We start from the raw sequence: 25,882 nt of genomic DNA, 5'->3' as shown, positions 1-25,882 counted from the left end.
TTGTTCCGCCCTGTTGCTGTGATATAGAAGTCAGACATCGAGGCTCTTTGTCAAAATATGCAGTAATATTTACATAACTTCATGTTTAAATACCACTGTGTGAATTCTAAACTTCTCTTGTATAATAAAGAATGCAATGAAACAGAAACCTACATCAAGTGGAGACATTTTGACATTTGTACAGACAACAGACATCACATGAACAGGTAACTTCTATGTCCGCTTCAGTCACTTTCACAGTCACACCATCACACTCGCTGGGAGGGGAGGAATCGAACCTTGGTCTTCAGCGTGACAAGCTAACGATTTAACCACTAGGCTACCCGATCCGACCGCCCCTTATTTGATAATAACTGCCTGGTATCATGACATAAACACGCATACATGAGCCGAGAACTCAGAGGGGAGGCTGTCTTGTCTACTGGCGGGGAATGGCGGGATGTATGTTATAACTATACGTATTGGAATTCTAAATGTTTATTATACATAATTACAATGATTGATAAATGAATAAACACCAAAATAATATATTTATTACATTTGATATCAACATTGTTTTGTCTATCTATTTACACTGATGTGTGAGAAAACTTACACCGACACAGTTCGATTGTAAAATAATACATCATGTTCATATTGCCTCACTTAATCTATCTCTGAGTTGATATTTCATTCAAAATCCTTCTTCAATCGTGCTGTTGGTAATCATGTATTTTTTAAGAAAGTAGCGTCTGTGCGAGCACTGCACAGCATCCAACTCATTCGTACCATCACCGATGTAATGTTTTGTCACTCTCTTCTGATGTGCTTCACCTTTTCACATACTTTTACTGACTTAGAGACATAACAATAACAATAATATGAAAGTTGTATATGGTGTGTTATAAATACAATTTATTCCCATACAATGCTTTTATTACCTTCTCAATCATAGTGTAGTTCATTACTGCTCCATCAACGCAGACATATAGTTTGCTGTACATTCAATTAAAAATCAGGTGAGAGATCTATTTTTGTGTTATTCAGGATTCAAGAAACGTAAAGTTCAGATTACGCACAAATAAGACTTCGTTAGTGATTAGCACATACTGATGTAATTTATTAAATCTAGTTATAATGTAACTCATTGTTTTCAAATTATGTTGAATTAAGACAATTATGCAGTGTATTATTTCTACATACTAATATCATAAATACCCTGGACTCATACGTCAACATAGCTTCTTACAGAGGCCGAATTGAAATACGCGACTTCAAGTCTGACGACGTGCAATCAAATTACATTCGAGCGAGAAAAAGAGTTATGATAACACAGATAACGGAACTTTGGCAGCTAATGGTTTCACCTGTATTTATCGTAATTGAATGATGATATAATACACTGGATGGTCGAGGATGAGGTCATGGTAGAATAATACTTTTTGATAATAGTGTGTGAGTGAGTGAGTATGGTTTAACGCCGCCTTTAGCAATATTCCGGCAATATCATGGCGTGACAAGCTAACGCTTTAACCACTAGGCTACCCGATCCGACCGCCCCTTATTTGATAATAACTCATATTGCCTGGTATCATGACATAAACACGCATACATGAGCCGAGAACTTTTACTCTTAAGTCCGACACTAAACTATAGGAAAATGTATCTAGCGTCGCTTTGATATATAGTTTAACATACTTATAATGTGTTCCTTATCATAGTATGGTTAATAAATGTGTTGTAAAACCAGATGAGGTGTAATGAACGATTCAAGAAAATTAGATCTGACGTACATTTCATCTAAGAGTTCGGATTACGCGCAAATGGTATTTCGTATATGATTACGTGGACCAATCAATTCTTAGAAAACGTAAATATAGTCAATATAAATCTAAATCCATTGCAAAGTATGTTCAATTCTGACCTTTTGTCACTAAATATACATATAAATGCATTTTCAAGTTTCCTCTGTGCGAGACAATGAAACCAGAGTTTTCATGAGAATAACTAAATGCCAATGATTGTCATTGACCCTATGATGAACACGAAATAAAGACTCAAGGTGTATAATAGCCAAGGTCTCGCACGGCTGTCATTTTGTACCACAAATAAATTTTATCACGTTTTCTACTTAAAGTTGAATCAATCGCCGCATCGCGCAAACGCAGGGCTTTGGTTGCTTTGCAATAAATGAGAAAGTGCGCACACATGTTTCATGATATCACTACCTTTTGTGCTTTGATTAACTGATGAATGTCTATCGATGTGATTTGAGATTATAAATACACGCAAAGCTTTCCGCGTATGTACCTCGGGCAAATATTTTCACTCCGTTTGTATTCACAAACCCGGAAGTGTGACGTTATTCACATTTGCAAAACAGAGGTGCTCGTGTTAGTCCACCTGTGCTATTTTATCAGAGAGGGAGAGGGAACCAGCGTGCAACCACGTACAATATTACCGAGTATATACAGTTATCCCACGTGAAATATTACTGAGTATATGCAGTTAACCAGCGCGCAACCATGTGAAACATTACCCAGTGTATTCAGTAAACCAATGTGTATATAAAACGGCAACTAGTGCATGCAATGAACACATCTGAAACCACCTGAAACATTATCGGGTGTATGCAGTGCACGCATCTGCAATAAATTGAAACATTACGAAGTGTATTCAGTGAACCCCAGTGCAACCAAACTTAAACGTTACCACCTGAAACATTGCCACAACCACCTGAATCCGTGCGCGACCACCTGAAACATTACTGAGTGTATCCAGTAAGCTAGTGTGCAACCACCTGAAACATTAACGAGTGTATGCAGTGAACCCGTGTGCAACCATCTGAAACATTAACGGGTGTATGCAGTGAACCCGTGTGCAACCACCCGAAGCATTACCAGGTGTATTCAGTGAACCCGTGTGCGACCACCTGAATCACCTGCAACATAACTGCGTATATAATCAGTGAACCCGTGTGCAACCACCTGAAACATTAACGAGTGTATTTAGTGAACCCGTTTGCGACCACCTGAAACATTAACGAGTTTATGCAGTGAACCCGTGTGCGACCATCTGAAACATTAACGAGTGTATTCAGTGAACCCCTGTGCGACCACCTGAAACACTAACGAGTGTATGCAGTGAACCCGTGTGCAACCACCTGAAGCATTACCCAGTGTATTCAGTGAACCCGTGTGCGACCACCTGAAACATTAACGAGTGTATTTAGTGAACCCGTGTGCAACCACCTGAAACATTGCCACAACCACCTGAACCCTCGCGCAACCACCTGAAACATCACTGAGTGTATTCAGTTATCCAGTGTGCAACTATCTGAAACATTAACGAGTGTATGCAGAGAACCCGTGTGCAACCACCTGAAACATTACCGAGTGTATTCAGCGAACCCGTGTGCAACCATCTGAAACATTAACGGGTGTATGCAGTGAACCCGTATGCAACCACCTGAAGCATTACCCAGTGTATTCAGTGAACCCGTGTGCGACCACCTGAAACATTACTGAGTGCATTCAGTGAACCCGTGTGCGAGCACCTGAAACATTACCGAGTGTAGTCAGTGAACCCGTGTGCAATCACCTCAAACACTACCCAGTGTATTTCACCTGAATCATTACTGAGTGTATACGCTCAACCCGTGAGCGACCACCTGAAACATTGCCCAGTGTATTCAGTGAACCTGTGTACAACCATCTGAAACGTTACTGACTGTATTCAGACAACCCGTGTGCGACCACCTGAAACATTACTGAGTGTATTCAGTGAACCTGTGTGCAACCACCGGAAAAATAACCGAGTGTATTCAGAAAACCCGTATGCAACCACCTTAATTATTACCCAGTGTATTCAGTAAGCCAGTTGGCGACCACCTGAAACATTACCGATTGTATTCAGTGAAGCCGTGTGCATTCACCTGAAACATTAACGAGTGTTTTCAGTGAAGCCGTGTGCAATCACCTGAAACATTACCGATTGTATTCAGTGAAGCCGTGTGCAATCACCTCAAATATTACCCAGCGTACTCCACCTGAAACATTAACGAGTGTATTCAGGGAACCCGTGTGCAACCACCTAAAACATTACTGAGTGTATTCAGTGAACCCGTGTGCGACCACCTGAAACATTACTGAGTGTATTCAGTGAACCCGTGTGCAATCACCTCAAATACTACCCAGTGTTTTTCACCTGAAACATTACTGAGTGTAAACGCTCAACCCGTGTGCGACCACCTCAAATATTGCCCAGTGTATTCAGTGAACCCGTGTGCAACGACCAAAAAATAACCGAGTGTATACAGTAAACCAGTGTGCGACCACCTGAAACATTACCGATTGTATTCAGTGAACCCGTGTGCAACCATCTGAGACATTACCTAGTGTATTCAGTGAACCTATGTGCAATCATCCGAACCATTACCGAGTGTTTTCAGTGAACCCGTTAGCAACCATCTGAAACATTACCGAGTGTATTCAGTGAACCTATGTGCAACCACATGAAACATTACCTAGTGTATTCAGTGAACCTATGTGCAATCATCCGAACCATTACCGAGTGTTTTCAGTGAACCCGTTAGCAACCATCTGAAACATTACCGAGTGTATTCAGTGAATCCGTATGCATCCACCAGAACCATTACTGAGTGTATTCTGTGAACCTATGTGAAACCACATGAAACATTACCTAGTGTATTCAGTGAACCTATGTGCAATCATCCGAAACATTACCGAGTGTATTCAGTGAACCCGTGTACAACCACCTTAAACATTACGGAGTGTATTCATTTAACCTATGTGCAACCACCTGAAACATTACCGAGTGTTTTCAGTGAACCTATGTGTAACCACCTATAGCATTGCCGAGTTTATCCAGTGAACCCGTGTGCAACCACCTGAAACATTGCCAAATGTATTTCAGTGAACCCGTGCGCAGTCACTTGAAACATTACCGAGTGTTTTCAGTGAACGTGTGTGCTACCACCTGAAACATTACCGAGTGTATTCAGTGAACCCGTGTGCAAGTACCTGAAACATTACCAAGTGTTTAAAGTGAACCTGTGTGCAGCCTAATGAAACATTACTGAGTGTCTTCAGCGAACCTGTGTGCTACCACCTGAAACACTACCAAGTGTATTCAGTGAACCCGTATGCAGCCACATAAAACATTACCGAGTCTATTCATTAAACCTATGTGCAACCACCTGAAACATTGCCGAGTGTATTTCAGCGAACCTGTGTGCAGTTATTTAAAAAATTACCGAGTGTTTTCAGTTAACGTGTGTGCTACCACCTGAAACATTACCGAGTGTATTCAGTGACCCTATGTGTAACCACCTATAACATTGCGAGTGTATTTCAGTGAACCCGTGTGCAGTCACTTGAAAAATTACCGAGTGTTTTCAGTGAGCGTGTGTATTACCACCTGAAACATTATCGAGTGTATTCATTGAACCCGTGCGCAACCACATGAAACACTGCCAAGAATATTCAGTCAAGCCGTGCGCAATCTATTGAGACATTACCGAGTGTATTTGGTGAACCCTTGTGCAGTAAGTTCGTGTGCAACCACTTAAAACATTACCGAGTGTATTCAGTGAACCAGTGGGCTAACATCTGAAACATTGCCGAGTGTATTCAGTGAATCTGTGTGTAGCCACCTGAAACATTACCGAGTATATTCAGTGAATCTGTGTGAAACCAGCTGAAACATTATCGAGTGTATTCAGTGAACCTGTGGGCGGTCACTTGAAACATTACCGAGTGTATTCAGTGAACCCGTCTGCTACTACCTGAAACATTACTGAGTGTATTCAGTGAACCCGTGTGCAACCACCTGAAACATTACTGTGTGTATTCAGTGAACCCGTGTGCAGTCACTTGAAACATTACCAAGTGTATTCAGTGAAGTCGTGTGCTACCAAACTGATACATTATCAAGTGTCTTTAGTGAACTCGTGTGCAGTCACTTGAAACATTACCGGGTGTATTTGTTGAATCCCTGTGCAATCACCTGAAACATTACCGAGTGTATTCAGTGAACCAGTGTGGTACCACCTGAAACATTTACGAGTGTATTTAGTGAACCCGTGTGCGACCACCTGAAACATTACCGAGTGTATTCAGTGAACCTGTGTGCGACCACCTGAAACACTACAAAGTGTATTCATTGAACCCGTGTGCATCCACCTGAATCATTACCGAGTGTATTCAGTGAACCCGTGTGCAGCCACCTGAATCATTACCGAGTGCTTTGTGTGAAATACGAAACAACCTTCTGAAACACTACAGAGTGTATTCAGTGAACCCGTGTGTAGGCAAATGAAACATTTTCTAGTGTATCCAGTGAACCCGTGTTCAACCATCTGAAACATGACCGAGAATTTTCAGTGAACCCGCGTGAAGTCGGGTCAGCTTGGGAGCTTCTACCCGGCTGGTCTGTATGGCTGTGACTGTGGTCTGGACAGATGGCTGTCCTCCGATGCGGCCTCTTGGCCTTGACTCTTCTTAGCCAATACTGTCTGCTTCTTTTAAGCATCTCCATCTCTTGAGATATAGCGGAGAAGCGGGACCCAAACATCGACTCCATCACCCCTTTCTGCTGGTTGAAGTGCTGTTCCAACATGTTCATAGAGAACGCAGAAGTACATTCATTCGCCGGAGTAGGTAGAAACGCTGTGATAGGGTCAGTGGCTAGGTCTATAGCCGCAATGAGTTGACTGACTAACGGACACGCACTACCATAAGCTTACTTGGACCCTCGGCCGTGGTTCGCTGAATCAATGGTACTCGTATAGGATCAGGCAAATGTTCTCAGCATCTGATTGATAAAACGACTAGCTTCGTCGCGTGTGCGCTTGTACTAGTCCGGACTGTAGTGCTAGCTCACTGAGATACCATGCCGCAGTTTAACATGAATACCCCATTCAGACACAGTATACTGCCCCAGAGCCGACCAGTCCTTTTTTAGCCTCTTAATGTCGAGCGCCAGACAGTGTAACAACAAGTACGCGGCCAGGGATCGAACCACGTACTTTCGCAGGGATGCGCGGAAATAACTTAAGTTTTTCAAAATTGTAAGAGATAGTAGCTTCAAGTAATATTTGTATGAGAAGACTGAACGAATTACATTACAACCGGCAGTGAAGTGTGACTGTAAATGCTATGGCTACCGACGATCTTGTTAAGGGGTATGACAGGAAATTTCAAAATTGACGTTTTTGGATCAGTGGTGCACACTACCCCTACGATTGTCAAACATTCATTCACTCGACAAGGCATATCGCGTATGAGTATCCAAATGCCGACTTGAGGGAGTCTGGCCCACTCCTCCCACCCCTAGACGCTCCGCGCCTTGCAGACGCCGCACCGCTAATTCATACACAAACATTACTTGGTATTAACATTTATAGTTCTGGATCATGATCTCCTACTTTTCTAAAGAGTATATATACCGACCTGCCCAGTATCAAGAATTCCCTCACTAAATACACCACTACATACACCACCACACACCTCACTCGTAATAAGTCCAATGATTTTGTTCTCTCATTTCATTTCAATGAACAAATTCCTCAATCAAGAAAGAATGTCCTAAGTGATATGTTTCTATGAAATGATGGATGCGTGACTAAAGTATTGAAACTCTGTGAAACACGTAGTTTGTAGTTGTAGCCCTATTAAATAAAAATAATTCCTGCTAATGTTTGTGAATGAATACATTTGAGGTTTGTATCGTAACTTACACAAAACAGGAAGCCATGAACTGATATCTCCCACATAGTGGAGGGCAGAACCATCTGAAACGACCATGAGAACGTCATACGTTATGTTCACACATCATTGCAAACACATGCAGTTTAGACATTTAAGTATGATAGGGTGCAGCATGTCTCATTCTGTACCTCAGACAAAAGATGTCAAGACAACATTGCCCTCGCACACACTGTGTACAATACAGGGGACCATTCTTTACTAATATAAGAGACCGACGATTTGATATTCTGACATTATTGCAAGGTTCATATCTGGAAATAATAAAATATATCTGGTTTTGTAGATGTACCTGATCCCCTCCCCTCCCGAATCTCAAACGGTCGGTCCATTATGTAATCATATAGCATTTTTAGCATTTAGAGAGGTATGGTACCAAAGCATTGGCAATTAATTACTATGGCTGTGCTAACATCATAAGAAATTGTTTCTGTATTTGAGTATTCAAATGCATTGTCAAATTTTACAAACTTTTCTCCAATGATCTAAGAATATACCAACCTTCCTTCGTAGAGAGAATAAAGTCTTGATAATGGGTCATGGCTGCCTTGTCGTCTGCAATCATCTGTATAACCAAGGAAAGTTACATGTAGTTTATCATAAGCATTATAACATCCTTAGAAACTATGGTAACAGGCCTTACAGGATGTAACAGGCCTTACAGGGTGTAACAGGCCTTACAGGATGTAACAGACAGGCCTTACAAGATGACGTATTGATAATATCAATGACATATTTTTCAACTTCAAATTCAGCGCTGCGCGTCATCGACACTAGTCCTCTCCATGCTGGCAGAGCCTCACGCTTTACCTGTATGATGAAACGTAAAGGGTTCGATGTGACTATTGGCCACTGTGATAAAGTTTTGGAATCTTTGCTGCAGCTGAATGAAGACAGGTTTTACATTAGTCTATGATAAATTTGTAGCACCAACCCCAAACATGACATTTTGACATAAATATAGAAAATGTTGTTGGAACTTTAATTCTCTACGAAGAAAAACAAGTAGATCTGAAAGAATGTTTGGGTCAATTTGAAAAATTAAAGAACGTTAAAAAGTTACAACTACATCAGTTGCTAGGAAAACGTCACGTGCGGTTCATGGACGTTTATGAGGCGTCTTATTGTCTTAAATTTAGCGGAAAATTGTTTACTCTTAATGCGTTGTCGAGGTCAAATTCTGTGAACAGTTTAATGGAACTACTTTTGCTCTTAAAGGTAAAGTACTTCCCTATCGTGGATGTGCCACTGATGCATGCGAGGAACGCGGCGGCAGCGCTTGGTGACATCGGTGCTATGTAAAGTGGAAGAGTCCACCCCCTGCGATTAGCGATCAGCAAATCAATATTGAACAATTGGTAACTTTGTTTCTGGCAGTGCAAAGATTCATTGGGACCGAAACTTAGCTGTCCTGAAATATATACAGGAAGTGACTGTTTAAACTTACAGCAAGACAAATACCAGGTGTTGTGTGTGACAGGTTATCTGGATGACATGATCGACACAACATGGTGTGGCTTGATAACTGTAACATTGACTCAATGTTATGCCACATGACAGTTAAATCATTGTTGTTTTACAGGATCAGAGGCAGCTGACCTCAAACATTTAGATTCTGTCAACAATCCGCTTGTCAAACGAGAACCAAGAAGACATATACGTCAAAGTTGAAGTGCTACCGGTGATTTTTCTTTTATTATGAATTATCTCCCCTGCCTGCATCTACACTTACTGTGTTGAGATATGCTACGTTTCTGGCAAGATCTTTGAATTTCAAATAAAATCTGTGTCTCAGCTCCAACATTAAACCAACTTTGGAAATATAGGAACCACAAACGAGTGAATTAAGAGTACAAAGTGAGGGCACAGTTAAAACAATTTCAGTCAGGTAACCAGACGGACAAACGATTTTGAACACAAACAACATTTTTCTAAAGATAAAAGGACACAAGTGATCATGTGATGATCTCTTTCAGGGTTATGTAAGAAATGGTTATATCGATTGAGCATAACTTATACAGTTCTTTAACCACAATTAAAGTATAGCAAATAGTCATTTTTAACATTGTAATTATCACTCTTACCTAAATATTTGATCATTTAATTGCTTGAATTGCACAAACTAATTACTCGCCATGCAGCTCAACATTCCATAATCGGATGTTTAACAAATACTTACATTTTCAAGCATTGCGTACAAAGGTGTTCTGCTGAGTATTCCCTGTTGAAACTGTCTTATTTGAAGGACGTGGCTTTTCTGTGTTTGTCTTCGTTGACTGTCAGTATCTAAAGCAATGTGTAAAAGTCAGTTTATGAGTTAGAGGACATAGAACTGACACACAGCTGGTTGATAGTGTGACATGAATCTCTACATCGGAATATGATCTCCTCAATATGTCCAACTGCATGGAAATACAAGTAACAAAACCCTTTCCATGACCATAACAGTTATTTTTGTCCATTGTAAGGTTTTGAAAGATGATATTAGCATGTTTTCATGAATCACTATCAAGTAGTGGTGATGCCAGGTGTTCGCGAAAAGGTGAATGTATCCTTCTGTCTTTTGTACATAAGGGGACATAATTGTGTGCTCATCATAGAACTAGACTAGCTAATCATCCCAACCAGTACTGTCGAATATTGATATCGGGAAAATGATGACATTCATACATTTACACGTTTGCCCCTGATATGACATCGTCTTCTTAACTCGTACAGTTAACTGACAGTTAAACCTACTATTTTACAACAACGACTAATTGATAGGTACAATAATTATCGAAATAGCTTTTGCACAAAGTGAACTTACAACATATGAAAATGTGATATCTCGACACTAAAAGGCACCAACCCATTACACACAGCACTGAATTTGTTGTTACATTCACCTGGGAAGTCACGTGGTGTCTTAGAAGAATCTCCGATCCTCCGATGGTCCTGGCGTTCATAGTCAGTCTGTAAAGGCAACACAGTTAGATGACACAGATCAACCTCAACCCCTATGAAGATATGAGTACCAGGTTATAAGACCGTATAACAGTTCAATGCTCCTAGGATCCTTTAATTAATTGACAGCAACTCTAAGACAACTTTCCACCGGTAAATGTTGTTGATCTGATATTCGTATGTTGACACCAACATAACACTTACAGTATCAAATCGTGGCATGTTCCGGTCCACGTAGCTTAATGTGTTCTCCCACTCAGCTGAGGAATGAAAAGAAAGTTTACATATCATCACGTGAATCGTATTTGTCAAATGTTTTATTAGTGATCGAGGGATATATCTATTTCAAGTATCCTACCTGTATATAGAGGACTCCCTACCTGTATACAGAGGACTCCCTACCTGTATATAGCGGACTCCCTACCTGTATATAGAAGACTCCCAACCTGTATATAGAGGACTTCCTACCTGTATATAGAGGACTCCCTACCTGTATATAGAAGACTCCCTACCTGTATATAGAGGACTTCCTACCTGTATATAGAGGACTCCCTACCTGTATATAGTGGACTCCCTACCTGTATATAGAGGACTCCCTACCTGTAAACAGATGACTCCCTACCTGTATATAGAGGACTCCCTACCTGTATAGAGAGGACTCCCTACCTGTATATAGCGGACTCAGCTGCAGCATTACTTTGTCCTTCTCCTGAAACAAACCAGATATCTCAGCATTGCCTGATTCACATGCGTGCGTGCGTGCGTGCGTCTGTGTATACATTAGTATTCATGTGAGCATGCGTTGAAGGACATGAGGAGCAGGGAGATGGGCACGAGGTTGCACCATTAGCTTAAGGTGCAATACAACAAATTTAATGTTGACTTGGCCATTCCTCTATCATTAACCCCGCTGTGATGTTGCTGGACTTTTGCTAAAAGCGGCTTAAATCCATACTCACTCACTCACTCACTCACTCATTTAACTGACATTGTGTGATATAATTGATTCAATGCTCTAAACAGCGTTAATCCAAAAGCCTCTACCCATTCACTTTATTTTTTTTAGCATAGTAAACTTAATTCTAATCTTTTTTATAAAAGAAATAAAGTCCAAGCCAACAGGATTTAAATACATATTCATTATTATGCGTCCTTACCCACAGTGCTTATCTCGAGTCATAGAGGGGCGGTCGGGTAGCCTAGTGGTTAAAGCGTTCGCTTGTCACGCCGAAGACCCGGGTTCGATTCCTGACATGGGTACATTGTGTGAAGCCAATTTCTGGTGTCCCCCGCCGTGATTTTGCTGGAATATTGCTAAAAGCGGCGTAAAACCATACTCATTCACTCACTCGAGTCATAATGGGTATCTTGTAGTGATTTTGTTATAAATAGCGACGAGTACATGTGAGTTGTTCTGCGACCACAGATTGTCATTTTGTTTTTGAGTAACCATGATTACCATACTTTATCATCATAAAATAGGGTTTAACTGTCTCACGTTTGTGCAAAAAAATCCCTTTGTGTTTCATCTGCTCTAATGTTCATTAATCATAACTATAGTCCTCGCCTCGCCACAAGATAGCTGCATGTGTGCTAATATTTTAGAGTGAGAACCACCACCACCCCGGATCCGGCGCCCATGACACAGCCAGTGTGTAAATGTTTTGCAACACGTTCCTTGATTTGACTGTCATTATGTAACCACGTTAAGGATGCTGATGATTTCTGTACAATAATTAGGAGATAAACATACTGTGTTTTCAATGTAGAGCCAGGTTACCTGTAGATTAAACAGCGCTATATTGAATTTGGAACCGAACGCACAGCGTGAGGTTTCAAATGTTAAACAAAATATGGCGTTGTATGTGCTCAAATAGTTTGTTTACACCATAATAGTTCACTCGAACATATGACAGGCATTGAAAGCATATAAGCACGGCAACTTGCGAAGCTAACATGAGGTGAGCATCCCTAAAGAAAACTAAGCAAGCTTTGCAAGTATTTCGTTCTATTCTGCGTGTCACCATTATGACGTCATATCGCAAATTGTGACGCAAAAGATATGACGTCACAGTCGTATATAAAAAAGCGCCAAATTCCAAGCTCTCTGTGTCTCCAAAACGTAAATAATTCTTTTTATAGATTTATATCGTGTTTTCTGGACAAAATGTATTGCCACAAGTACTTTGAATATTGGAGTAACCACAACTTTGCATTTTGTTACCTGTAATTGCAGATATAATTGATTAAAAATGCGTACCGACAATGACTGAAAAAAGTACTATTCTATTCATATTAGCTTCCGCGGTGAAGCGTCCCCCAAACCAGCTTTTTTAATCTGAGGGGGTTTATTGTGATTTGATAGCCTCTGATTGGCCAATCAGAATCGAGCAATTTTACAAATTCATGGTAGAATGTTAAATATGTGTTACCTTTTCCACGATATCCAAGTCTTCGGCAAGCTTTTCTATATCATCAAACCCTGCAGGAAAAACATTGTTTTGAAAATTAATGGACAACAACGGTAACCTCACTACCACTTATGAAGATAAAATATATAATAGTCACTATTATACCCAAACAACATCCATTATAATAACACATTCTAACGGCGGCGGCGGCGGCGTCTGGCGTCATTTTCCATGATCGGAGGCCTCGTGGCGAGTTGGTGGTTGTCGAAATGGGAGTCAACAACTGCTTCCAGGACATCTGGCAAGGTCGGTGCAGATTACTTGTGAAGTTGCATTGTATGGTGATCAAGTCCAGCTTTCATTCGTGTGAGATACACCCCGAAATGATCCCGAGGCTCTCTTTTCCGACAGGTTCTCTGATTCTAAGCTCGTCGTGTAAAACACCATGTCAAACGAAACCTCTGATGGTGACATAATGGCGTTTGATGAATCTCCTGAACGCCATTCTTGCCGCTCTGAAGCGGTTCCTGGAGGTTCTGGTTGAGGTTCTGGGTAGCCATTGTCGCTTAAGGACGGGACTAGTAGGAAATGAACGTCGTCGTACTAATCAAAGCAGTGTCCTGTGTCCACAGGAGATCGCCATGATCGTTAAAGGTCCTTCACAGCATTGTTTGACCTTGTATTCTCACCAATCGGCTGATTAATGTGTAACGGTAGCGCAGTATTTTTAAAGGACTACCCTGTAGAACGCATTCGTATTGATTTTAAATCTATTACGGATATTGACCATTGTTTTAGATTTGTTTCGTTATAACCTCCGTGAAGGTTTTATTTTTTCCCTTGTAACATCGGGTTTGAGATTTTACTTTTTCCCAGCAAGACCTGGTCTGTTTAGTCGCAGATATAGCTTGGATTCAAACGTTCATTGTTCTATAATCCAAGACCAGAAAAAAAACGGTTCGGTTATGAATGATGGATTCTATCCCACAGCCTCCTGATCATTAATCAGGCACTCTATCCATTAGACCACAGAACTAGATAAAGAGATGTGGTACATTGGAAGGTACCACGTGTAGCGTGTATTTCCTGACCATGTGTATTTCCTGACCATGTGTATTTTACGAGCATATGTAACACACTTTTATAAATGACTTTAAACAAATATTAATAAATGTTGTTTAAACGGTCCTTGTGCTATTCCCTCCTCTCGAGTTTTACATTTTCAACTTAAACCTCGGAGACGTGTTTTCTCCTGTACCTAAACATTGCAAGATAGCTGATTTAAAAACCTAAATTTGATTTCTGAACAAACTGCATTATTGACAATGCACATATAACACGCTGAAGTTCTGATGTCACCGTCAAACATGAACTGTCACATTCTTACGACAAAACATCATTCTTTCCATAATCATTATAATATTGTCATCACTTACTCTCCTGACTTTCCTCCAAATCCTTCAGCGAATGAACAGAAACCGGATCCTTCAGTGATGTTACAGAAACCGGATCCTTCAGTGATGAGACAGAAGCCTGATCCTTCAGTGATGTCTCAGATGTCCATTCCGTCAGTGATGTTTCGGATGGCGAGTCCTTCATTGTTTTATCTTTTGCAGATTCCAACAGAGATGCATGGGGAATGTTGTCCATCTTGGACTGAAAAAGGACAACAGTTACATATGTAAATACGCCCTGTGCAATTAACTCTACTACGGTAAGACTGTCAACCCTTAAAAAATGTACATGAAGGTAACTTATCTTGTTTACACTTGTATGGTGTACATCCTCCCGTGCTATAATGGTTTGCTGTTTATATCTTTTATATTGTGCCATAAGTATCAACTGCATAAGGTTAAACTTAACCTATACCATATGAATTACTGCGAGGGACAAACTTCGAAGTGTAACACCAACATTCCCAGTAGAATTAGATCGCGGTGATCCCCCACTTGTGATCCATACTCTTATTTCGGATTCGACTTGCTAGGGAATACTTCACGCTGATGGTAAACACACAAGATATTGAGCAATTGTCAGCTGCAGAAAATAAATTTCGTCTTATATTTTAACTTAAAATATTGTGGTCTCAAAGAATAAGTCGTTTATGTTACTTATAAAAACAATGTTTGATGTAAAATATGACCCAGAAACATTTCTGGACAAACTTCTATCCATACCCCAGCTATATGTATTGCTAAATTAGCGATGGCAGATTATCAGGCTTTGTATTCATGATGGTTAAAAGATCTATAATTGTACATTGCCAACACATCGCACTTGATGTAAACGATGATGTTGGTTTGAGAATAAATAAATCTTTTTCACCTCTCGAAAGATATGCGCCTATAACGAATGTACCCACTGGCTCCTCGTGTTACAGCAGCTAAGACTTACTTAACCACTGATAATCTTGCTCCATAGAGGTTAACTGAATTTTAAGTATCATTTTAAAGTTAAAGAGAATTCTGGTGATGTGATTGCTTTAATTACTTCCCACATGACCCGTTCATGGTTAAAATTTAAGTATGAAGCTCACCTTTTGACGTTTACACGATTTTGGACCGGAACTACTTTCCAGGACAATTGTGTTGTCTCCCCTGCCATCCACGATGAGGATCGGCAATATCGGACAATAACCTAACATTTTTTTTCACACAATGTTTCACACGAACGTTTATTTACATATTTGCATTACATTTAATAATTAAAGCTGCAAGCAGCAATGGCGGGCTCCAAGTAACATTGCGGACAAACGTTCATGTTCGAATCCTCAAAGGGTTTCCTTGTACCAAATCCGTCAAATGGAAGTACCACTTGCAGGGTATCCCCGCTACGAAATTGGCGTGTGCCGGGGTGTCCAAGTCTGTTCAAAATCCATTTCCAACCTCGAACATGTTCGAATCCTTAAAGGGTTTGCTTGTACCAACTCCATCAAAAGAAAGTCACCGTTTGCAAGACATCGCTGCTACGAAATTGGCATGCTCCAGGGGTGTCCCAAATATTAGTCAACTATCACCACCAAGCGGTATTACTTTTATCATGCAACCAAGAACAAACGATGAGATGCATATGGCACACTAAGTTCATGTAAACTTGCCATAGTTTCTGTCAACAACCTTACAAGATATAATCTTTAAAGTAAAATTTCGTTGAAGAAAGTGTCAAAATCAAAATGCAATACAGCCGTAACTAAACAAGATATCAAAAATCTATTAAGACAAGTTATTCTGTTGTGTATGGAGACAAAGCTCAGAAAATCTGAATGTATTTTATGTAATGGATGCAGAGGAGATAGGATTTGAAGACAGAAACCCCCCAAAACCCTGTAAAAACCTTGAATCCAATATGGCCGAAACTAAAAAAATATCAAAAATCGATTAAGACAATTTGTTGTGTTGTGTATGGAGACAATTCTCAGAAAGTTTGAATGGATTCCATGAAGGGGATTCAGAGGAGTAGGGATTTGAAGACTGGTACCCAAAAGACCCTGTGAAAACCTTGAATCCAATATGGCTGCCAAACCAAGTAACCAATGACCAAAGTTAAAGAATATGAAATGTCAAGCACCTAAAGCAGCAGACACATGCACAGTTTGAAAGTAATCGGACTTGCGGTTGCGGAGCAATAGGGCAAGACATATATTCAAAACTTTAGTCATCTGCCCTTTGTCGTTGCACCTACGGCCTTGGGATCTTTTTCGTATCTAGAACTCTATCTATCAACTGTCTTCATACACATACAAAATGTGAACGGAATCGAGCCAGTGGTTACTTTGCTAGCTCTGGTACAAAAATCGGCGGAATAATAATAATAAATAAATCGGCCGATTACAATAGGGCTTCCAGCCTTTCGGCTTGGAGCCCTAAATACCCCTCAGCATAACGTCAATGTCCTCCCTACCTGAGACCGTTTCAAGCCTCTACCACCCACCCCACCCCCCAGCCCACCCCACCCCCACCTCAGTCCTGGTGGCATGATTGTCACACAATTGTGTCAATATCGTTTGACCCGACCATGGGCATCAAAACAGGCTCTTGCTTTAAATCGAAATCGAGTGGAGTACATGAGACGTCGAATGACTTGACGCGGAATGCGGCGCCATAGCCATACTTGTGCTTGCAATTAATCTTGACTAGTTATCACGGGAACCTGTCTTTCTGTAAGTTTAGGTCCCAAAGGATCCCACAAGTGTTCAATTTGTGGACATGTCATGGGATCCGGCTGGTCATGGCAAAACTTTCACATTGTTGGCACTGAGCAAGTTCATGGTGATTCGTGCAGTGTGGTCGGGCGTTGTCTCGCTGGAATATGGTCCGAGGGTTTAATTGCAGATAAGGGAGAACAACCGACCAAATTACCTCATCCACGGTCGTCCCAACCATGGCCGATCATGTGTTGACCCATGCTGTTGAAACCGATACCATAGCCTTGTGATGGTGCTAGGCGCTACATGGAAAACCCTGGCTACAGCTGATCGGGATTCCCCTGCATGCAAGCGGCCTGTGACGTTGCTTCTTTGCACTTCTCTTAATCTTGGCATGTTGTTGAACTGTCACTGTTCGATTGACGCACATGCCAGGCAATAAAAAAACCTTCACTTTAATACCGTTCATGGTGCTGCTGCACATTCCATGCGTAAAGGTCCATGGCCCTTTTGTTAATGCACTGAGTTCGTTTTTCTGAATCGTACGTGTTTCCCGACTAATGGTTTGCATGTCCTTGTTGTGATCATTTTGATCCGGGGAATTTATCACTGACACTGTAACACATTAAACCTCTTCATTTTGCATTTCTCTAGGTCCTCTAATGTGGCTTTTATGGCCAAAAATATCTGTTTTGCGGTTTTTTAAAGAGTATATTTGGGTAGCTATAATGTGTAGTTTTGGTCACTTGCATGCAACAGTTATGCCACACAATAATAAGATTATATTTTTAAAACTTAAATTACCACACAGATTTTTCAACTAGTGTTTAGGAAGAGGACTAATTTGAAACACCAGAAGTCGAGCCAATATTTGTTTGCTTGACTACGATATATGAATGAATATGTCGCGTGTTATCAAAAACGTGTTATCATAATAAGTAACGTGATAAAACTGGATGTTTTGACCTACATTAGGATTTAGATTTAGATTTTATTTCGTCTCTCTTGTTAGTTGAGGTTGGAGATGAGAAACACATACAAAAATTAGGGATGGCTTCTGCAAATGATACTTGGCATGCCACAAAGGAATCAACAGGGAATAAGAGTCTGGGTCACGGAGTGACTTCGGCACGAGGAGCTTTCGGACAAGTGTGACACAAAACACATAGCTACAGGGCAATGAAAACATGTGACGGAAACGACAACAACCTACTTTCATCGCTTGGAAATATGTTTGACCATTACAAGGGCTGCAAGTTATGCTCATGTCGAAGTAGTTACAAGAGAGGATGATCCGTGTAGGCAGCGACCTGAATAATCTTGACGAAATAATGTTCACGCACATGACAGAATTAGTGTGAACAAATATTTAACAAGTGTGTTCAGTGGCCCGCTCCCGTCTTCGAGTATAACTTTACACCTGTTACGTCTCTCACAAATTAAAACACCAGCTAGGCATCACGACCGCTTGGTGCTAAGTCATAGTCGCGGGGCGGATTGAAGTGTATGTAACAGATGATTTAATCCTACTGTAGTAGAGGTATAAACACATATAACATATAATACACAAAAACAATCATCTGAATGTGGAATACGATAACCACGAGGGCTTCCAACAGTTAAAACAACTTCAGACAAGGTGCTCGGGTGAACTCGGGCTTCTTGTCTTCACCATATCGATGGAGTTCTTTTATAGTCTCATCGGAATAACATTTCACGATGATCTCACGTTCGGAGAATAAGTCATCGTAGCACTTATGACACAATGTTTTCTTATGAAACAGAAATACAGACATGATTCTTGACCCAGTGTGGTCATTTAAAACGCAGTTGCCGTTCTATGGTTCTATGCATGGCCATGGACTACGACGACTGATGCGCGAGAATGCGAAAGAACTCTTTGAAGAGAAGTACAATGTAGGGAAAATACGGGGTTCGCGACATTATGGTTACTTGGGGCGTTCTCGGACTTTTACCATTTTTGACTGCTTACCAACGATCGAGATCGCGCGACTTGGACCATATTTTTTACATTATTCAATAATTTGCAAACACATTTACTGGATTTGATGACATAAAACACAAATACGAACAATGTGACATTGTAACATTCCTCAGAACTGACCTTGAATCAAAGTGAAGAAGAATTCCTAACATACCTGTTTTGTCATTTGTTCTGGATGCTTCACCTTCTTCCGGAATCCACTCACTGCAAGGACAAACAGTTGAATATTACAGATTTGAGAAGATCTACCCTGAAATGATATGACAACTGTTAGAATAGAATAGACTCCACTCATATACTTCAACATTTTGATTTAATGTGGTGTAAGTGATAATTCGAACTTGCATTTTCTTGTCCACCTTGTCCATCCTACAATATGACACTCTAATAAATGCATTGATACTTCCTACATTTTCAACTGTTTGATAAATTTTCTACCTTTTTTTATGAGCGATGCCACAACCTTGCCAAAGAACATCTTTGGCTTTTCAGGTTCGGATGCTGAAAAGTATGAAAACATACTGTCATACATACTGTAAAATGAATATGTGACATAAGTTATACTTAATCCAGATGAAATACTGTCAATACGATACTAATAGGTAGTCACTGACTGATACATATATATTTTAGTTCACACGCGTGTTGATACCAGCGCCTTGAAGGAGCCTCTTGGCAGGTTCAGTAGCTTAAAAGTAGGAAAGTGGTGAATCCTTTTTGAACAATTTGACTAAAAAGACAAATAAAATAAGACATGCTCATTGCATTTATGTCGTTGTTGTTTAATGACACAATCACCAATATGTCAGTTATACCACAGACGATTGTAGATAATCGAGTCTGGGCGAGATATACCAGTGGTTGATATTATGAACAATATCCAATGCCAATGAAGTACATGTATGATGACATAAAATAAACCAAGTCACCGAACCTGACCCCACGATTGACCCAGTTGCCAAATATGACAAGTAACAGAGGTTTAGGTCTTACTCTAACCTGTGTCATGGCGCCATTCAAAGAATTATAACACAGTTTGGATCTTCTGAGGAAATTGATGATTGTAAAATTGGTTGCCATACATGAATATGTCACATGCATGGTTTCTGAGTTTGTGGCGTTTTAATTTGAATTTCTATAGATTCTTGACAATGTGTACACAGTCTTATATTGACTTATCACTCATGGACACATGGGGTGCCGATATTGACCTTTTCCACCTCGGGTTTGAAATCGGCACATTTTCAATCTGAAGTTAAATGTATACTTATGTCACCCTGTAACAAAATCTATGGACAGACCCAGAACGCTACCTTAATTTATACAGTGGCAAGGTTGTAATCGACAATTTGAAATAATACAAATAATTAATTATTGTCCTACTACTACTAAATAGGAACACCTAACTATTATTTGGCTTTCAATTTTAACTTGTTTTTTAACAGGGATTGATATTTACTGATAATTCTATTGTTTTATGCACAGAGAAATATGTATATCAAAATGCACTAATCGATTCTTTCCGGTTTCCTTGCAGCAAAACGTGAACTCCAGTGTATCTCAAGCATATCTTCGTTGGGCACAGAGGATACAATTCTATGGTAGAAATGTCCATCTGGTTAATGCAGGGACAGAGAGTTACGCCATACCCTTCACAATATGCTCTCTGTTCCCGATCTACTGATGCGACTCGCTCTTGTAGTGTTGTATTCTATAGCCGACTAGCCTAGGAAGGTGTTCTCATTACATCCAAATGAACAGACCCATCCCTACCTTAGCCTAGATGCAACAAATGTGTTTCAGAAAACTGAAAATCCTCTGGCTACATTAACAAGAACGTTTTTACGCACTTCCTGGTTTAATAACTTCACTCCCGGGTTTAGAGAAGCACATAACATGCAAGAAATTTGAAGTTCAATATCTTCAGCTACCTTAAAGATATGTACAGTTTTAGTTTAATGACCTTGAACCTCATTTTCAGCCAATCTCATGCTTGATTATTTCTTTTTGAAAATATGGGTCCATGGTTTGACAAGCAAGAATGACCTAAAATGTGACCTTGACCGTATATGTAGGTCCCGCCCCAAGGATGACATGTATCATCTTTCATTGACATTATACAGTGTTATCGTCAAAACAAACTTTACTTCAACCTGTGACCTCGTCATTGACCCTGACATGACAGGTGACTGTATCAAATATTTCCCATGGCAATGAAAGAAACACATGATATGATACCCCCGGGATGTCCAAGCCTTGCGTGGTCTCAATAACAAAGTGACCCTGCGCCACGGTCATATTCAGAGGAGGATCGAACACAATGATTTACATACCCTTTGCAGCTGATATTACTCTGTCTTGGAGATGGGTTAGCTTGGTCTTATCCTCAATGACTGCCTGTGGAAACAGATAACGTTGATATAAACAGATGTTCTTATATAATGTATCATGATGTCCACTGTATTATATATAAAGGGTGTGTATGTCTCCGACCTCGCTCTTTTATTTATTGATTCAGAACTGTAACTTTAACAACATGGTGATATTATGGTATCCTTACAATTTAGTGTAATCATCTTACCGTTCTTAAAAGTTGGAAAAGGTCCTTCTGGTTTTCCATTCCGTCCTGGAGCTTCATCATCTGTGTTCGACGAACATCGGTCTGCCAGTCACCATCCTCCTCCTCTGTAACACCGTCATAATAAAACTGAACAGGATCCAGCAAACGGTACATAACCAGGCTTACAATTATCACTCTCTACAATACATAGGACGTGTCACTGTTAGATTTAACGCAGTCATATGAAACACCACGTCGCTGGATACAATAATGTGAAAAGTGAATATGGTATGCATACCTAATGATAATCCCTTCTTTAATGGCTCAGCAATCATGCTCGATCTGACAATGTTGGACTGAAAATAAAAATGTCAATGTTCCAAGTAAAGGTGCCATTTTTTGCTGAAATAGACATTTGTTCGTTGAACATTGACTAAACAGCAGACTGTTAACAAGATTTTCACTGGCAACGATGCAATTTTAGAAAGGGGAAAGTGAACTTTTCCTTTTTAAGTACTATGTACCAATATCTTTGTGCCAATAATATGAAGTTTTATTCCAAGACGGTTTATCATCGCCTTGAGTGTTGGTTATTATCAGTTTAACTGTGCAGTTCAATACCGCATCAAGAATAATAACTATACATTACAACTACTTCAATTCCGTTTGTATAGAAAGTTTTGTGTCTAGAACAAATTGATTGTAAAATTTCATCAAAATAAATGTGAATAGATGATTACAACTACACGTGTGCAACAACCATGCTCCTCATCTCAAATGGGTGTTGTTTGTTTCCGTTCAGCAGATTATCAAAATGAAAGTCACAATAAGATATATCGATAGCTGCAGGGGAGCTACAGTTAAACATGAGGAAGGGTTCGGAAGAACACGTGGTCAGAGAATAACCCAAAATACAACCCACACTTACAACATCACATCCCCATATTGGCCTTACGACTGCCGCAGAAAACACTATTCGATAAAGTGCGAGTACAAAAAAACAACTTACGACATCAAGTTCCTGTACCAAACGGAGTAACTTGAGAACATCCACTTCCCACAACCAGTACTCCACCTTCCTTTTCCACTTATCTGAACAGAAATGAGACAATCTAAATTGAACGTCATTTCTTTGTGCACTCACCAATAAATACAATGTAAAGAGGACTTTATCAAACAATATTTCCAATGTCAGAAGCATTTCTAAAAGGCATACCATCGTGCAGGAAACAGAGTTTTTTCTCCATCTCGTGTACTTCCTGAAAGATAAAGTAAGACAATATAAGTTGATGTACTCTCTGTGCTACTTTATAATCCCCGAGCCCGACTGAACAAGTCTGCAGTCTGCACCGAGTCCTCGAAGGACGAGGGGAACATTAACTAACATACAGTGTACACCAACCCATGTCACCCTCGAGACCAGTGAACTAGTTACAATGCAGGTCTGTCTTGGGCATGCGTGATTTTGTCCGAATCCGTAAGAATACCACAGTTAGCGATTTAAAAACTTCTTTCTTTATCAACTGACTCGATCAAACTTAGAGTTATACCCCCTAGATCTATTTCATTCGAAAATATAATATAAGTTTTCAGAGAATATACCCCCTAGATCTATTTCATTCGAAACATATAATATAAGTTTTCAGATAATGTAATGTAACTGGAATATTGTTAAAATCGGTGTTAAACCCTACTGACACACTCAATCACTCACTGTATGTAAAGATGAAATACTAAGCACTCGATTCGCAGACCTACGATTTCAAAAGGCCAACTTATCGACTCCGTCAGGGTGCTATGTACTTACAGTCAGAACATAGAAAATTAAGAAATATCTGAATGATGTTTTTACCTTGTCTGCTGTCTGTAACCGCATCTTCAATTCTTCAACACTGGTAGGATCTTCGTTGAAAGCAATATGTTGTGATGGCGATTTATTCAAAATGATGAATACATAATATACTCAGAACAAATTTAACGAATGCAAACACTTACTAATTATGTTTATACTACAAAATGTCATATATGACAAGAATGTGAGGCCATTATAAACGGTGTCATGTTTCTTGATTTTATTACTCGAAAGCAAAATGTACTTTTGTACAATATAATAATGAGGTGAAAAGTGACATTAAATCGTTTATGGCATATGCATACGATTGTTTATATTGAACAACATTATTTACCTGCCATTTTATGCATAGAATTTAACGTCCATCATAATTTTGGCTAAAAAAATATTTTTCAGTTTTATTGGTCATATTGATTGAGCTCAATTATTGTCTCCTTAACCTACCTTATTGCTCATGCATGTAAAGAGCACAACACTCGTCTAATGCATATCAATGTCTATATACACTGTTAGGAACATTGCTTCATAACAACCATGGTGTGTTGTAAATTGCAATGATTCAGTTGATGGTTTTGATTGTTGAAATTAAACTATCAATGATTGTAACTTGGAATAAATCTTACAACGTGTGTGTGTACATGTATTTGCATATCTTACCAATAGATCGTTTGGATGTTTGAGAAAATAATTGTAATCAATTCACTTATTTTAGAAACTCTTGCGGTAAAACAACTACATCTCTCATACATTATACGAATACACATACCCGTTTGAAATCGCCACACTCGTCCTCGAGGCCTGCAGGGCAAAATGCGAGCATCAAGAACAATGTTCTCATACGATGATAGATCCCACTTCCAGACGTCATTCAGTGATATTGTTGATGCGTGCACTAATCTGGAAATGAAAAACCTCGTCTTGACATGGAAGCGAATATGAGATACAGGTCACAGGCTACTGGGAAAACTTACTGTAGAACCAGGTACATCATAAAGGTCGTACCGTTCCATTGAACCTACCTCAATCTGTCCCTCTCTTCCCTTGACTGACAGACCAGCAGAGTGTCGCCCAGTCTGCTCAGTCTCCTTGCCACCTCCAGCATCAGGACGGTGGCTTCACGTTTAGAATGAAGCCTCACCTCAACGTTGTTACTGTTTATATTTTCCAACAAAAGGATGCAGTGTTCTTTGCTAAGAAATCCTAACTGACTCTCTTTTGCATCTACCTTTGACTCAGCTAATGATGCCCAGAATGCCATAAGTATTTGGTCATACTTGAATGAATTCATCAACAAGGAAGTTTTGGAAACGAATGCTGAAGATATTACGGCGATACTTTGTAACTTTGCAAAGAACACTCCAGGATCTTTCATATCATTCGTGCAAACAACTCCATGTATAACGTTTATGCTTTCATTGGTAAACCGACGTAATTTTGCAGTCACTTCTCTGGCCACTAAGGTGTTGTAACTTCGTACCATATCAGTTTCCTTGTCACAGGTTATCACTGTCAGTACAACCAGGGGCTGGTAAGGAATGGCTAGAAACATGTCACAGCTTATTGGAGTTGGTCTTTCTAACACTGGAAAGTCTAGTGTTATTGCTAAGGATTCTGTCAAATGCACAAAACACGTTGTGTCATCACAGGTGTCCGGTTCTGCACCAGTGACAAGGTTGCAACGATACAGGGATTCATCAGTTTCCAGTAGTGAAAGTAGCATGTCCTTGATGTCCACAATGTGACCCGGCAGGTTGGTTGGAGCGATGTTGACACCGCCTGTGGATATCAAGATCGGTTAATTCACTTCTTGAAGTCAGTGTTAACAGCGAAATAAAAGTATTCTGCTTGCAACGGAAATGTGATGGTTTTTGTTTGCCAATGATAATAACTGTCTTTTCAAGTTATTGGTTTCGTATCTGAATTTCCTTACATATGTCAAACCATCAGAGATCACATGATCAGTGATTAGAAACAGTTCATATCGTAGTCAGAAGCAATAAACGTTATGAGGAAGTTACCAAAACGCAATGTATTCGCAGAAAAATGCAGAAAGCATGCTGGTATCACATGCACGACTATGCAACCTCCGAAAATGATAAGAAATTGTTGCTTTGAATCAGTGATCATCACGATACCACTAAACCAACCATGACAGTAGCGCACACTGGAAATCATGATAACAAACTGTGAAGACTGTG

General features: G+C 39.9%; 1 protein-coding gene across 1 annotated transcript in view; it reads right to left on the bottom strand.

Moving 5' to 3' along the window:
- Nucleotides 1-25,882, bottom strand: part of LOC124124459 — a 136,702-nt gene that overhangs the window by 101,539 nt on the left and 9,281 nt on the right. Inside the window, exons 8-20 of the mRNA XM_048391316.1 lie at nt 24,704-25,460; nt 24,451-24,581; nt 23,685-23,734; nt 23,049-23,091; nt 22,842-22,924; nt 22,131-22,188; nt 21,854-21,957; nt 21,606-21,669; nt 19,711-19,773; nt 19,427-19,476; nt 14,560-14,779; nt 13,145-13,194; nt 11,379-11,421 (exon numbers count right to left, since the gene is read on the bottom strand). Of these exons, the coding sequence (XP_048247273.1) occupies nt 11,379-11,421; nt 13,145-13,194; nt 14,560-14,779; nt 19,427-19,476; nt 19,711-19,773; nt 21,606-21,669; nt 21,854-21,957; nt 22,131-22,188; nt 22,842-22,924; nt 23,049-23,091; nt 23,685-23,734; nt 24,451-24,581; nt 24,704-25,460 (1,716 nt within the window). The remainder of the gene's footprint in view (nt 1-11,378; nt 11,422-13,144; nt 13,195-14,559; nt 14,780-19,426; nt 19,477-19,710; nt 19,774-21,605; nt 21,670-21,853; nt 21,958-22,130; nt 22,189-22,841; nt 22,925-23,048; nt 23,092-23,684; nt 23,735-24,450; nt 24,582-24,703; nt 25,461-25,882) is intronic.

The sequence above is a fragment of the Haliotis rufescens genome, unplaced genomic scaffold, assembly GCF_023055435.1.
Source record: "Haliotis rufescens isolate VD_foot unplaced genomic scaffold, xgHalRufe1.0.p SCAF_9, whole genome shotgun sequence".
NCBI lineage: Eukaryota > Metazoa > Mollusca > Gastropoda > Lepetellida > Haliotidae > Haliotis > Haliotis rufescens.
Note: the sequence above shows the minus strand (reverse complement) of the source record. Positions and strands in the feature narration are given on the sequence as shown.